Genomic DNA, 17,307 nt, shown 5'->3' with positions numbered 1-17,307 from the left:
TGCACACGCTGGCATTCGTTGGTGGGAACTAACCTGAACGCGGCAGTCGCAAAATATGAACGTGTTACAGCTAGCAGTAATCTGCAAACAGTCCCCGCATTTGTGCGTTCGTTTCTGTGTTTGTGCGTAAAACGATAAAAGAACAGAGGTACTCGAAGCAAGGTAAAGTTTTAGCACATTTCAACAATGAGGCAATTCAAAGTGCTTTTTATATACAAGATTAAGCATTAAGACACATTATAAAAGGATTTTCTTTTTGTAGGAGAAACATTTTAGAGTAAAATTACACTGCAAAGAATGCTAAAAAAAAGAAAAAACGAAATAAAAGATTGTCAGGTTTTTTGCTTTGATTTAAAAAACCTGACAAAGAAGAGTAGTAGCAGACCTGCAGTTTTCTGGGAATTTGTTCCAGATATGCGGTGCATAAAAACGGAACACTGCTTCTCCTCGAAGAGGAAAGCTAGCGTATGATGAAATGGTAATTAAAAATAATGGTCTTTTTGGGGCGCCCTGGTAGCTCACGTTGAACATGTACCATACCGTCTCTGTCTGGTGGAAACCTCCTATGTCCAACAAACAAAACTGTTACTTTTCAGGATTCAAATTATAAAATGGCAAAAGTAGCAGCATCGACAAGCATCTGTGTCAAGTTTGGAGCTTGTGGATCTGCTACTTCTGATGATTTTGTGTGACGCCGTAGTAGTATGATCAAGTAGAGCGTTAATTTACCAAAGAAACACAAAAAGGTAAAATGTGGAGATAAGAGGTTTCCGCCCGACAGCAACGATATTAAGGCTAAGTCCTTGTTGCAGTCGGCCTGGGTTAGAAACTGACCTGAGACCTGCATGTTTTGTTTCTTGTCCTCCTCTCTCGCTCTCTCTCTCTCTCCTTCCTCCCTTTCCTGTCTTTCTTTTTCTCTTTCTCTCCTGTTTCCCTATACTCACTGTCAAATAGAGCAGAAAATACCCCAAAAGAATAATCTTTACAAATAATTGTCTTTGGCTGTCCAGGAGAAGCACACACACACACACACGCACACACACACACACACACACACACACACACACACACACGCACACGCACACGCACACACGCCCAGCAAGCACACAAATGAAACGCACGCATCCAGCAGCCATATACACTCAGATGGGATATGTCATTAACTCCTTCCCCACCTGCGGTTGGATTGATCACGGTACAGATGGAGGTTATAATCCCCCCCCTGGCCGCTCTGTGGCAGGCAGCTGGCAACCTCAGGTGGTGTTGTAGTCGAGGGCCGGGTCGTAAGAAGTGGCACGATGACTCTTCACCCGCGACCCGCGTCCCGCCGCGCTCAATGCACAGGCTGCCAAGAGCTCATCTGTGCCCCCACACAGAGCGCCTGTTGTTGGAGCTGGAGATATCATCTATCCACCGCACATAAACCCAACCCCATACGGTGCATATGTCTGCTCCATCCTATTGCGCGCACACACACGCACGCACGCACGCATGCATGCACAGTGGTGGAAGAAGTATTAAGATATTTTACTTAAGTAAAAGTAGCAATACCACGATATAAAAATACTCTGTTACAAGTAAAAGGCCTGTGTTCAAAATGTTACTTGAGTATAAGTACAAAAGTATTGGCATCAAAATATACTTAAAGTGCCAAAAGTAAAAGTACTGAAATGTTTGAAAATAGCAGATCTACAAGCTCACAATGCGACGCGTTGTGAGCTTGTAGATCTGCTATTTTCAAGTAGCCTATGTATAAAATAGGACTGAAGTGGTTAATGTATGTTTTATAATATAATAATTTATATCTGCAAAGTAACTAGCTAACTAAAGTTTTCAAATAATATTTGTGGAGTAAAAGTACAATATTTGCCTCTGAAGTGCAGACAATTTAAAATACTGTCCATTTGAAAATGTTATGTGCCGGGGACCCCCATAAAAAAAATCAAATGTATGCAGCATTTTCCAATACTTTCAAGATTTGATTCTATTTTTTTCAAAAATAGCAGATGTACAAGCTCGCAGCGTGGCACAAAGTGACTTGCTGTGAGCTTGTATATCTGCTATTGTTGAACAGCCACATTTTGCTGGGGACCTCCTGGAAACACCCCCAAGGACCCCTTTTTTTAAACCATAAAACAGGACCAGGAATAAACGATTGTCCTCAAAATGTCCCGTTTCTCAAATTCTGCTATACTTGTGTGGACATTTGGCCCTCACATATACAGTAATGTACATTACACACACATGGTCCTCACATGTACAGTATAATATACACACACATGGTCCTCACATGTACAGTAATATACACACACACAAACAAGGACACTTTTCCGTCCCCGTGTGGTCAAGGTGACCCTGCTGCAGTACAGCTGTACTCCTTCTACAGTCTCCACACGACGTCTGCTGTAATACCCAGCTTTGCTTTGCTTTGTGTCCTTATTGATTCTCTGTTCAAGTACTGCATTTGCTGCCACTTTTATCTTCACAGCGGTTGAAATCACATTCCTTCGTCTGTCCGTCTGTCTGTCTGTCTGTCTGTCCATCCATCCATCCATCCTAGAGGTGCTTTTAAACCACTTTTGAGGACCAATGTGTGAGGGTCCTTGATGACAAGAAGGAAAAGTTTGAGAACCACTGCTTTAATCAACTTGAGTCATATGGGAGACTTTTGTGCCGTTAAGATGGATAATGTAATTTACTTGATAAAATGAAAAAATGAAGCAGAGTTAATATTATTTTTTTGGGAGGCTGCCTAGACCAATGACTAGGCTATATTTTGAAATGTTCATTTATTTATGGCAGTTTTAGGTAAAGCAATTTGATTGCAGGATCACAGCCACTGATGTTTCTTTATGCCTACATGCAGTATGGATAGGATAGGATAGGATAGGATTAGGGTTGGGATCCTTTAGGATTTTAACGATTCCGGTTCTTTAACGGTCCGTTTCCTTAACAGTTCCCTTTAACGATTCCAATAGGGGGTTCCAAATGGACCCTTACAGGTCTGTAACTCTGAGGGTGTACAAATGGACCCTTATGGGTCCATTTGGTTCCATTTGTACACTCTCAGAGTTATGGTGGTTCTCTTAAAATTAAAACGTTTGAGAAACACCGGTATTGTAATTGTTTAGCAGACGTGAAGTCCACATAACCAGCTCTGACAGTGTGATAAAAAACAGTTCCAGGAAACTGTTCCAAATGTCGATGGAACCGGTTGCGGTTCCTCAATGTCCCTCCGGTTCTGAATCCCAACCCTAGATAGGATTAGGATAGACCTTGATTGATCCCTCAAGGGAAATTCAGCTGCATTGGAGTTGCAATCTTCACCATACTGTAAGAAACCCACAAAAAACAGCAAATAAAAGCAAACAACAGATTGGGGGGAAAAGGGTTAGGTAATAGAAAGCTAAAAAAGGAGGCCAGCAAGGACGAGTACGTAAATTGGAAAAAAAGAACATGGCAAAAGGTCATGTTGTTGTTGTTTCCTTTGTAAAGCAATTTGTAACCCAGTTTTGAAAGGTGCTACATAAATAAAGTTGTATTATTACTATTATTATCATACTGTATGGCCGGTATATAAAGTATACAGTATGTGATCTTGTCAAACACATCATATTATCTCAGTGCTATTAAATTAGGATATTAACGGCATCGTTGCTGTCCCAAGCAAAGCAAAAGGTTAAATATGCACTCTCTCCCAGTGATTTATAATTAGGTCAATGCATACCAGCTCAGACAACACAATTAGCTTACTGTGTGAATGGGCTGATCATTATTGTAAACTAAATGGGCTAATTAACCTTTTCGAGGCCGGACACAAATGAATTGTTTCCAATAGGTTAACATTGATATTTCAAGATATCCAATAAATGAATGATGATCTCTCCGACAAAAGCTACAGACGCGGTTTAAATCGCTGGTTCTCAACGTGGGGTCTAGGGACCCCCCGGGGGTCCTCGCGGAGGTTCCAGGGAGGTCCCTGGCTATTGATACAGTCATTGCCTAGTCATTCTGGCCGACCAAAATGTTCTATATTTCAATTCAGCATTGCATTGATATTAATCCATTTAGACCAGAGGCTGATTCTAAAAACACCTTCTAATTCTGAAAAACATATTTTTGATTCAAATTATAATAGTTTTTAAATCATGTTGCTATATATTGTTGTTGTCGGGTGGACTTGTATGTCGAAAACCGTTCCTTTTTTATTATTATTTTAAAAACAATTTAAAATAGTGAAAATAGCTGTATACTTTTGTGCAACACTCTTGTATGATGAAGTAGGGCTGTATTTTGCAAAAACAACCATACAAATTTTAAACTCGGAGATACAAGGTTTCCGCCCAACAGTGACGATATATAGTAACAACTAAAATGACACTGATGCTCTCCCGGATTGAAAGGTAAAACAACGTATAGGCTTTGCAGGTCTAAATGGGTTTAAAAGAAAATGTCCATAGCAATTTGAATACTATAGTATTTACATGCGTATAATATGCTTTGTCAACCACTGGTTCTGTGTGACTGCAGCCCTCTCCAGCAGTGAGGTAGCGTCTGGTGGTTTGGATTGATGCAGTCCATTACATCAGTGGTTTTCAAGCTTTTTCATATCAAGGTCCATTATTGTCTCCGCCAGGCCGAAGGCATGGCGAGAGACTATGTTTTACCCTCCGTCCGTCCGTGTGTCCGTGTGTGTGTCCGTCCGTCCTGTCCGTGTGTTACCAGCTAATCTCTGGCACCGTTGGCCCGGTCGCTGCGAAACTGTGCACACACACTCCCTGGATGCCAATTCAGAACCTCTGCCTCAAATTTTTCACATGAGCCTGTTATAGCGCCACCAGGAGGCCGATTTGTGCAAAACCCCTTTTTTCCCATTACTCCTACAGTTTTTAACCAAACCTCATGCAAATCGGTACACAGTATCTCTATAGTCATGTGATCAACACGGATCTGTCTGATTTCCCATATTCCATCCTCATTGGTTAAGGTTGCCATCCAAAGTTTGCAGGATTGGTCCGTTTTGAACAAACTGCCTCAAATCATGAACGCAGCTTGCCATTTCCATAAAATTGCACACACACATTCCCACTAGGCCGAGGAAGAAATGCCACTTGAAATGTTTCAAATCAGCCTCATGGTGGTGCTATAACAGCAGGTCTAATTTAGCAAAACACATTTTTGGAACAAAATGCCTCAAATCATGAATGCAGTGTCCGATTGCCGTGAACGACCTAAGAATAAATGGCACCCTTTTCACATTGGCCTATTATAGCGCCACCAGGAGGCCACAATAACGTGCCTGACCTGGCGGAGACCTGTGCTCCGAGGAGCACTTTTTCTAGTTTCTCCTTTTTTCTCTGACTCGGCAGATCAAGATATGGGAAGTATGCACCTTATGTGTCCCTGTGCTTTGACACATTGCTGAGGCCTGGAATCGAACCTGGGACATTTGCCATCCCAGGCGATTCAGCTATGGCCCGCCCCATGTTGCCATGGTTACCACAATGTGTCCAATCACAGTACGTTGAGGCCGTTGAGGCTCCATTTTTGGGAAGCTGACGTCGTATTTGATGAGTGGAGATTTGAGGAGCTGTATTTAAAGGCTGATTCCACATAGTGTGAGGACATCAGTGAAAGAGAAGCAGACTTTACATCCTCCTATTGAAGCCATTAGAGCACCGAGTGGAAGTCAAAACTGACCATTCCTGGATCGTAAACTTGAGACATCACTGTTTGGTTTCTTAAGACATCACTGGACAGTTCTAGACAGCTGGAGAAGACACTCAGTCAAGAGATGGAGAACAAGCTGTGTGATATTGAGATGAGGAGGATCCAGCAATATGAGGTGGATGTGACTCTGGACCCTGATACAGCAAATCCCTACCTCATCCTGTCTGAGGATGGAAAGCAAGTGAGTCATGGAAACGTATGGAAGAATCTCCCAAAGAACAAAGAGAGATTCTCTTTGTTCTGTGTCTTAGGAAAACAAGGATTCTCCTCAGGAAGGTTTTACTATGAGGTTCAGGTTGGAGGGAAGACTGACTGGAGTTTAGGAGTGGCCAGAGAGTCCATCAACAGGAAGGGAGACATCTATCCGGGACCCAACAAAGGTAACTGGACTATAGGGTTCAGTAATGGAAATGAGTACGCTGCTGACCCTGATGTCCTCCTCCATGTAAGAGAGGAGGTCCAGAAAGTGGGAGTGTTTGTGGATTATGAGGAGGGTCTGGTCTCCTTTTATGATGCGGAGACCAGAGTCCATCTCTCTTCTTTCACTGGCTGCACCTTCACTGAGAGACTTTATCCATTATTCTGTCCATGTTGGAACCGTCATGGTACAAACTCTGCTCCTCTGATCATCTCCCCTGTCAATCACACTGATTGACGGGATAGATCCTTACATGTACAATGAGGGTTCAATTTACAATAGTATGTGTAAATTACACAGTATAATTGTAACTCTTAACACATTTGGTGCCAGAGTTTTATTTAAAAAAGCGACGTTGACTGCCACTGCCATGTCTCACCGTTTGTAGTGCTACGCTGTTTACAGCTGCAGACTTCACGACGAGGACCCGATTGTAAACAATAGATGCGTGCATGTTACGACCCACCGGGTCTAGGGGAGTAGGAACGTAACAAGACAAGATGGTACAAGCCAAAGCTTAAGTTTTATTACAGATAAATAAGTGGTGGCATACAATTGGTGCAAAATATATATATACAGTGAGGTGCTACTCGGGCATAATGTGAATAGGGCTGGACAGGAACCAAATCAAAGAACTGAATAAAACAAACAACACTTCCTAAACCACTAGGGAAACCCCAACGCTGGATCTAAATACTCCTAAGAAAGCAATAAAGAAAACTTACCCTACCTGACTACTCTAGTCTGAACTGGGCCAACAAACATACAAGACACTGGAACCTGCCCTCTGAGGTCTTAACACATTAAAGAAGGAATGTAATGGTACCTACAATACTTGCCCTGGATAATACATCATTAGCACGTTAATGGTAGTAGCAACCTGTACAAGTAGAATGGAGTGAAAACGGCACATTCGGAAACTCTCTGACTGCTCCGGTGGGCGCGCTGCCACTAGCCTACTCTAGACTCAGATCACAACTGACATCGGCCGTGAATGAAGGATTCAGGTCGGCTTTAAAGGGACGGACAGAACGGTGATTGGAGGGGTGCGGAGTGCTGAGCTTGAAGTGAAGAGCTCCCCACCAATCCTGGAGACGGAGTCATACCCAGGATCTGCATAACATCAAAGGGAAGACGAGGACGAAGACAGGCGCGCGCACACATAACAACACAGACAACAGATCCTCTACACTGACGCTCTTATCCGTAACAGTGCACGATGGTGGATGGTCCTGGCTAACGCCTGGAACAATAACATCTCTCACGCCAGTCACCAGGGCGGAGTGATCTCGGATCGAAAATTTGTGGTTTTCCCCACTGTAAAAAGTTAAGGAAATATGGAGTCTTTTTTGTAAGGAGATAGAATGGGAGCGGACGGGAGCGAGTTTTTTTAGCACGGTGATCCATCTGTCCCTTCCTTCTCAGAGTCACCGTGGGTGATTCCAGAGCTGCGCTAGCCCCCCCCCCCCCCCCTTGTGGAAAAAAAAACGTAAAAAACAAAAAGACTGACTTCACGGAGATTCCCGGTTTTGGCACTCACCGTCACTATTTGCAAAACCGTGAATTCCCGGTTTTGGCACCCAATGTGTTAACACATTGGGTGCCTTAATACATTACGCCTTAATAGATTATAATTTTCCTCTATAATAAAAATAAAACATTTGAAAAACACCTTCAATATTTTATTTATTTTAGAAATAGTTAATCTTTCACTCAACAGGGGCAATGCCTGTCGCAAGTTGATGATGTCATTTGTCCATGTGTGGTCTAGCCCTATTGAATTTATGGAACGCATGTGAAAATGAAAAACAACTTAATACTTCCTAAGGTTGATATGAGCATCAAATCAGTATTTGTCTCCGCCAGGCCGAAGGCATGGTGGAGAGTATGTTTTACCCTCCGTCCGTCCGTCCGTCCGTCCGTCCGTGTGTGTGTCTGTCCGTCCGTCTGTGAACACCTAATCTCCGGCACCACTGGCTAAGCTTTGCAGGACGTACTGTGACAACACAACCTCTGTTACAACTTCCTGACCTGGCGGAGACCTGTGCTCCTCCTCGGAGCACAGGTCATTTGAGCCACGGACCACCATTTGATGAGATTTAGCCTCTCAGACCCAAAACGTAGAATATTTTGTTATCGCTGGATACGATTTTGTCCACAATTCCATGCTGTATTGATGTTTGTACCATAGGAGAGATAACAGACAGACATTGATCGAAATAACAATTCTTCTACATTCTCTAATTGTGTAGGACTTCTTGTAAATTAAGTAATGCAGATGTTTAACAATTATTTAACCTGAGAGCGTAAAAGGAAACCAAATGCACCCGTAAGGGTCCATTTGGTTTCATTTTACGCTCTCAAGAGTTAAAGATCTACCTAATAAGGGTCCATTTGGTTACCAACTCCCCATCATTTAGCTGGGGACCATTTGGAACCCCCTCAAGGACCACTGGTGGTCCCCGGACCACTGGTTGAGAACCACTGCATTACATCACCCACGTCTACCAGTGGACATGTAAACCCCTCATGCTAGAGGAGGCTATAGGACGCCATCGAACCTTGAAAGTTACCCTCCAGTTCACTTCACACATGGTCTCATAGAACGCCTTCCTTTTTTTCTCACTGTAGATTACTTTTCATATTTATGACGACTAATTTTGTCCAAAACTCACACAAATCGCCACACATGATCTCTGGAGTCATGTGATCAAGATCTATCAGTCTGATTTTTCATAGTCCATTCTAATTGGCTATGATAGCCAGCCCGGCCTGGTGTTTTTTTCTATTATGACACCAATGCTTTGTTTTAGTTAGATTAAATGATAGCTTGTTTATGTCAAACCATGTCTTTGTAGTCTTCAATTCCCCTTCTACTGCATTCAGGAGCTGCTCCAAACTCTTCCCAGAGCAATATAGGTTTTGTCATCGGCAAACAAGACATAATTTAACATTGTTGACACTTTGCAAATATAGTTTATATATAATATAAATAATTTTGGACCAATAACAGAACCTTTTTTGAACATATTGATATCTATCAGCAAGGTAACTCTTTATCCATGAGTTGGCTATCCCTCTGACACCGTATCTCTCCAGTTTATTTAATGATAAGTTGTGATATTTTTTTCAAGTCAATGAACACTCCCACCGTATATATTCCCCGTTTTCAATAGCAGTTGAAATTCCCTCCACTAGTTCCATCACAGCCATCGAAGTGGACCTATTAGCTCTGAACCCATATTGGTGATTACTCAACAGATTATGTTTTTCTAAGTCTCTTAACAGTTTTGCAATTATTTTAGAAAATTGTGACAGAAATTGGTCTTTAGTTGTTGAATTGATGTCTCTCCGTTTTTGAAAATGGGAATTACTTTTGGAGTTTTCATTTTATTGGATTACAATGTGCACTAGAATAATTTGTAAAAAAAAAGAGAGAGAGAAAAATAAAAAACCCTGAAGAATGTCCTTGCCTTCTATCAATATAATCCCCCTGAGGCTGACACATATAAGCCTATACATTACATCCCGGTCTATGTATGGCCTACTGCTGCAGAGCATGTTCCCCCTGTTGCGCGTGTGTATAGGATTCCTTTTCAATCTGTTCTCCTAGCGAACGTGGATTCAGTGACACTGTTTCCTCCTCTGCTCACGGTGCGAACAAGAGCAATTTTCTCCATGGGAAATGGCTGTGACACGCTGAGAGTGATTTTATCTGCAGGACATCAAGGGTGGATTAGGATGATGGATTATATGGAACTGCTGGAGAGCTGCTTCACACTCAACCGTTACCGGGGACCCAGACAGCTGCACACCTCTGTGTTTGTACAAGAGAAAAAACAACAGCCCCATCCAACTTAAGTTGGCAGCATGGGCTCCCCAAAAGTGTCAAACTAAAATTGAAAAATTTGATTAATCATAGTGGCTCAAAATTGCTTAAACGCAAAGTCGGCATTGATTGAATTGCCTCTGGCATCTTGTCAATTTTATGACCTGAAGTCTCTGAGTCTTCTGTGTTTTCTTTTGTTCTTCAATGAGATACGCATGCCGCGCCGTGCTTTCTCATATCTTCTGTTCATACTTCAATATCTCATTGAAAGTTTGTTGGGTGAAAAAATGTAATGAATAATACCCAAACAGATCTCTTTCTCTCTGTGTCTCACCGTTTCATTTCAAACAGCATCTCCCCCTCCACGTTTTAAACAGTTGTAAACAACAGATAGCCTTGTTAATTTAAAAAGTAGCTTTCAGCCAAAACAACGGTTAACCCAAAAATGAGTGACAGGTGATTATCTGGTTGCCTCGCAACATCAGACATAGAGATCCTGTAAGCGCTGCTTTTTAGAGAAACAAAAACAAGGCAGTGTGATGTGCCCTGCGTTTTGTAGCCTGCAAAACATGCCCTTGGTGATCGGGCTAGGGTTAACCCTAACCCAAGAAAACAAACACCCCCTGTGTTTGCCCTCAATCAGGCAAGGACAACTGTTCTTGGCAGGAAAATAAAATCTCCATATTTCAACTTATGTTTTTTTGTAAATTAATGGCCTACTTTGTCGTACGAGATTGCCTCACAGAAGTAGTGAAACTACTTCTCTTTGGCGAAGACGAAAAAACACTAGTAAAGACTCCTGGGGGACACAGTCAACTCAACACAGTATATAGGGTTTATGTAGTTAAATACAGTTCAAATGAAAATGAAAGGTTGAGGATCAGGCAATAATGATTTGTAACCAGTTATCCTTCTCCTTTCAGGGCTTGTTGACCTCCGGAGTGGAGTTTGAGTCCCTACCTGCAGCCCTTTCCCTGCCTGCGGAGTCTGGTCTGTATCCCGTCACCTTGGTGGGGGTCCCACGCACTTCAGGCAACATCACTGTCAATGGTGAGACCAACTGTGACACTACTGCGTTGCTCGGATGTTTGACGCCCGTAATTGATTGAACTCATTATTACTCTTTTGCACCCACATTTTTTGCTTGAATTGTATGCTTTGCTATTGGGGCAAAGTGCTGCCTGATTTAAGTTGCATACTTTTTGCCCGCACCAAAGTTTAAGCACCGCCTGCTCCTGCAATATTTTAATCGGGAACCCAAATACAAACAGAAAGACAGAATAAGAGAGAGCAGGGCATCATTTCACCATTTCAGCACCACGGACAGAGACACAGTGGCCTGGGCTAACTGCTGGTCTGCATGAATACATAGAGATGCATATCTTGTTGGTAATGTTTCACAATTATCTTCTCCTGCTTTTAAACACAAGATAAGTGTTCATGTCAAGCTATCACGCCGCAATCACACCTGACAAATAACTTGGGCCTGCTTTTGTTATTAGCCTAAAACTAATTAAAAATATTTTTCTTTTTTTATAGAAACGCAACTGTTAGGCTGCAGAGGAGCCTACAAAAACACATTAATTGATACAAATTACTTTAAAACTCAAAGTAAGACCTTTAACCCATTAAAACCGGGAAAGCATCTGTGTCATTTCAGATTTTTGCGCTTCAAAAATAGCAGATATACAAGCTCACAGCGCGTCACTTCGTGCCGCACTGCGAGTTTGTACATCTGCAATTTGTGTTTACATTCTTTTAAAAACTCTTGAAAGTGTGAGAACTACTGATTTAGAAGGCATTTGTAGAATCGCCCTCTGGTCTGAATGGGTTAAAAGGCCTATGCGTATCCAAATTAAGTGGGTGAAATTCTTTTTTTGTACATCGATGGGAACGATGTACAAAAAAGAATTTCACCCACTTTTTTACCTTGTAAACCTGTGATGTGACAATAAAACTGATTCTGATTCAAATGACTATTTAAAGCCTAACCTAGGCTTTACTTTACTTAATCTCTTAGCATTAAATAGAAAACATCACATCAGGCAACCAAATAAACACGTGCAATAGCAAAACTATTTGAGATGTAATGAGCAGCTTTAACCACTCAGACCGTATGAACTTAGTTGGCCGGGGGTCCCCCAAGGCTCTATACTTGCTCCTCTCTTTTACAATTACACCAAACCGCTTCACCGAAAATAGCGCATCTACAAGCTCATCCCAACATGCAGATCTGGTATTTTCACCAAATATTTAGATCAGAATAGGGACACTAGGGTTCATGTGGTTCAAATTATTCGGTGTATATGTCAGACTTACATTGTAATGGTACTGTATGCTGTGTTCTTCTTTTTAACTTAATTTGATGACTCCATGCTTCAGGTGTGCTACCTGTACAGTATATCCGGATTATTCCAGATAGCGTCGAGCTTGTAGATCTGCTATTTTTCCCTTTCATTTTTCAAATGTTACCTCTCAGCTTCCAGGCATTCTGTCCTTAACCCAGAAGAAGCTCTAATATCTCTGTTCTGTGGGGGTTTGGTGTACACGCACGAGCACGCGCCACGCACACACGAGCACGAGCACGCGCCACGCACACACGCACACACACTTGCACGCGCGCCTCAGCTTTGACTTCCATTTCAGAAAGCCGGTCGGGCGTGTAATTTAATTGCATTTATTTTAATCGTCTCTAATCTGCATTTATCACTCACTGATCTTTGTTGGGGAATAATTGCTTGTGATGCCACACATGCCACAGCCAACCCGCCCCGCAGTTGAGGGCCAGGTTAAACGTCGACGGAGGCCACAGGGACGACTCTTCTTTTCATCTCCTTTTTTGAAGCCCTCAGCCAGCCGTCCAGACCACGGCTCCGTATTCCCCCCCCCCCCATTCATAGAAGATAAATGAGCACTCTTTGTTCTGCTGTCTAAGAGAGCATCGGGTAATTAGATGAAACACTACAAACAGTCCTCGCAGAGTAACCTTTCTCTGTACACGAAAGCACTTCAAGAACTTCTCTTTAGTTAATCGATTTCTTTGTGCCCAGCATAAGTCCTTCATCTCGAGTCAGGGACGCCCAGCTCTCCTTCACAAGAGACATTGTGCGTTTTTTGGGCGGTGAAACCGCCCCTATAAGTGAGGTTTGGAAAAATTTACAAATATCCTGCGCTGTGAAACCGCCCCTATAAGTGAGGTTTGGAAATGTGTACAATTATCCTGCACCGTGATTGGCCAATCACAATCTATTCAGGACTGTGATTGGCCAGTGTCACATGACACATGTGCATAGCCCTATATAAGAAACCATAACTTGAAAAAAAAACATAAGTTTGTTTTTTTCAAGTTATGGTTTCGTCCATCATAAAGAGTGTTTCAATAAATGTATTTATCTTTTGTACATGATTGGTTGACTCCATTCAGTATTGTGATTAGCTATCAAGACACCGCCCACTTCACACAGGGTGTGATTTTTTATTTCCTATTTTTGTTTCCAAAAAGTCAAGTCAGTTACTCTTCTTTTCCACTGTGTTATTTATACCGAAGGTACGGAGAAATCTCAATTGCAATCAGCCGGAGGGTGTGCATTATTTATTTTCAGATAACCACGCCGGCTGTGTTCTCATCACCATTCAAAATGTATATGCATGAAAAAAACATTGTGCTGTACGAGTCACTATACTTAGCTAACATGAGCTGGAAGCGATCATTAAAAACATTGGACTCACTACATCATTACAACAAAGGCATGCAGTGTGTGATCACACGGAAATAAAGATAACTTTTGGACCTAAAACCTTGGCCGTCGGCTGTCCTACAAATGAACCTGCCACAATCATTCCTGTTTTAAAACGATGCACCTTTTTGAGGGACAGATACAGAGATCTCCATATATGGGCACAAAAGGGCAGTGGTTTAAAGTAACTAAGTACATTTACTTAAGTACTGTACTCAGTAGATTTTGATAATTATTACAAAACATACATTATCCCTTCAGCTCTATTTATACTTTGAATATTTGAAAAAAGCAGATCTACAAGCTCACAAGAGCACAAGAGCTTGTATAACTGCTATTTTCAAAATATTTGCATATTTGAAAACTTGTGAAATGGGACCTTCTGCATAATGAGTACTTTCTACTTTTGGTACTTTAAGTACATTTTGATACCAATACTTTTGTACTTTTACTCAAGTACATTCCGGACTTTTACTTGTAACAGAGTATTTCTACGTTGCAGTATTGATACTTTTACTCAAGTAAAACATTTGAGTACTTTTTCTACCACTGCAAAAGGGACTTGGGACAGACAGGGTACAATGGTGCGTATAATTCAGGCTTTTTGCGTGTCTTCCAATGTCCCTCTCTCAGGTTACCATACGTCAGTGTTCGGGGTGACCAGTGACTGTCTGTTGGAGGGCCTGCCCAGTGTGAAGACCAGTGGCTGTTTGGTGGAGGTCATCCCATCCCTGCCCCGTCTCCAGCTCAGCACCTCTCTACCACGGTATGCCTCATTGTGACAATCCAGTTTACTGAAGACGTTATTGTTGTGATTATATGATTATTAGAATCACCTGAAGTCATTCAAATGCTATGTTTTTCGTTTCCTAATGTAAATCTCCCACAAAGGCACTATATAGAGCCTTTATCCAAAGTGCTTTACACTGTGCGTTACATTAACCCATTCAATCCAGGAACGCATCTGCGTCTGCAAATCTGAGGCTTAACTACACTGCGGGTCAGGTTCAAAATCATTCTCTGGTTTATTCAGTAACAAACAAACAGCATAGCAAAGCTTCCAGGGGCAGGGAGCCCCTGTCCTCCACGCAGCCCTTCGGCTGGTGGGACAGCACTCACAACAAGTCACATTTACAGTCACTCTTATACTCTAGGTAGCTCAGTTTACAATAAGTTCCTGTGGGTGGTGGTCACCCTGGAAGGTGACCAGATCAACTCCTTTCATGTCCTTTGATCAATGTCTCTAAATGTTAATGTCTCTCTGGATGCTTCCTGCATCCCGCAGTTGAGGTGTGTCCAGGAAGAGAAGACAACGGCCAGACCTGTTGTCTCTCAGGTTAACAAAAGAGATGTAAATCACACTTCACAGCTATGCAGACACTTCTCTTCATACAGTGGAGCATGTGTAGACAGTAAGATTTCCCTTAATTAACTCAAAGATGGCAACAGCTAGGCTGGGTAAATACATCTTCATATATGGTTTATGTTCAATAATAATGTCCATAATACAAATACACGACACGTCATTTTAGATTTGAGCTATAACCATTATTGTATACTTTGGCTATTCAAAAATAGCAGATATACAAGCTCATAGCGCGGCGAGCTTGTAGATCTGCCATTTTTGAAAAATCGTGAACATTTGTGTTAATCTTTGAATATATATATTTTTTTAAACAACATTTTTAACTCAAATCTTTGCTTCTGGGGGTCCCTGGAACAACATATTTTGATGGGGATCGGCGGCCAAAAAACTTAATTTTGGGGTAATTTTAGTTTTCGTTCACAGTGCTTGAAGAATCCGAAAAAGGAGAAAATACTTGATGAATTGCAGTTAATAGGAGACCAATTTTAACAGCAGCAAAACTATATAATAAATCTGTTCATAAACTTTGACACAAGTATAATCCAAGTGTCATGTATTCAGTCGTATGCACTGTACTTCCAAAACACACGCATTTGTGTCAAGTTTGAGTGAAAATGTTTGTGTTTTGCAAGTGCTGAGCATACGCCTGGTTACGTAACACTTGGATTATATGACGTTAAACTTGGCTCGCTATTAACTGCAATTCATCAAGTATTTTCTGGATGTTGTTTCTGGATTCTTCTTTCTCTGTGCAGACATGTGAGAAAAGCCCCAAAAAATCTCCATGAATTCAAGGCATGTGAGTAATTGATGGAAAAGGTTATTTTGGGGTGAAGTCTTCCTCCGGTTGTCGCTATTAAAAAGTTAACACCAAACATTTGCAAGGATCAGCTGTGCCAGCTAAATTTATTCATGGAAAACCATTTTAGTAAACATCTCGGCCTTAAAATACTGCAGTCAATTTCCAGTATATATATACCGTATATATAATTTTGTGATTGCCTATATTTTCTTCTGGGGAATTATCACACCAGTTTCATAGACGGTCCAGAATTAAATGTTTATTTATCTTTTGCTGCAAAGGGAAAATTCTTATTTTTGACTTGCTACATTCAAGAGACGTTCTTCAGACTCTGTCATGTTTTGTGATCCAGATTAGGCTGTAATGTAGGCCAGAGACTCGTTCAAAGCGACTTCCTGGTGTGCCGGTAAATTCTTTTTGACAATAGGACTGACTGGTGCAATAACCATCATTTTGGCTGTGCAGCCTAATGCAGAGTTTCAGCCGTCTCCGATGTGATGACTCTTCCTTTTCTCTTGTGATTTAAAGCAGTGGTTCCCCAGCTGTGGGCCGAGGCTGTGAGAATATTGAAAGTTGGCCCCCAAATAATTGTCAAAACACTATGATTTCTTATGATAATAAATGACATTATTATAAAATAAAAATAGAAAAGATCATGTAAAAAATGGCATGGTATTTTCTTCTTTAAAACCTTGAATATATGCGTTTTCATAGTGGTACCAATAAATAAGAACTTAAAGGAGTAGTTCACCCAAAAACAAACAAAAAAAAATATCAATTACACACCCCATGAAGCCTTGCATTCATGGAGATTGTTTTTGATTTTGTTGTATTCCTGAGCCAATAATTTGATGGCCGCATCATTGGTCAATAGGAGACTCAGTAGGAGACTCTTAACTCATTCACTGCCTGAATTATTTCTGGCCGCGTTTGCCCACTGCCAGAGATTTTTCATTGAAAAATAAAAGTACTCGGGAGCCGAGATACAGAATTTTTAAGTTTTAAGTTAACACATTGAATGCCAAAAACGGTCCGGACCGTTTTTGAGGGTCCAAACGAGAAGTGCCGAAAACGGTCCGGACCGTTTTTGACCCAATTCTATTTTTATACATGTGGGCCACGTGGGGCGCTAAAACGAAACTTTGACATCACCCAAGGAGTTTCTGAGAAGAAGAGGCTGGATCTGGCTCCATGTCAAAAATCCTTCCGGTCGGCGTTTTCAATGTTATCTCCTTGACTAAAAGCTTAATATCTCCATTTCTTTTTAACGTGGTGGAAACGAGCCGTTTTCGATCGGCGATCACGCTGCAATGGAGGGTCGCGTTGGAAATATTATTGTTCCAGGCGTTAGTCGGGACCCTCCGCCGTCTCGCACGCACGCTTTGTTTACATGCACTTCCGCGTCTGGGCTTCTCACAGCACGAA

General features: G+C 41.7%; 1 protein-coding gene across 1 annotated transcript in view; it reads left to right on the top strand.

Moving 5' to 3' along the window:
* trappc9 (trafficking protein particle complex subunit 9) overlaps positions 1 to 17,307 on the top strand; it is a 339,982-nt gene that overhangs the window by 66,391 nt on the left and 256,284 nt on the right. The window contains exons 14-15 of the mRNA XM_080441558.1: positions 10,901 to 11,027; positions 14,348 to 14,480. Coding sequence (XP_080297684.1) covers positions 10,901 to 11,027; positions 14,348 to 14,480 — 260 coding nt within the window. The remainder of the gene's footprint in view (positions 1 to 10,900; positions 11,028 to 14,347; positions 14,481 to 17,307) is intronic.

Source organism: Gymnoscopelus braueri, assembly GCF_963280865.1.
Source record: "Gymnoscopelus braueri genome assembly, chromosome: 11".
NCBI classification, from domain to species: domain Eukaryota; kingdom Metazoa; phylum Chordata; class Actinopteri; order Myctophiformes; family Myctophidae; genus Gymnoscopelus; species Gymnoscopelus braueri.
Note: the sequence above shows the minus strand (reverse complement) of the source record. Positions and strands in the feature narration are given on the sequence as shown.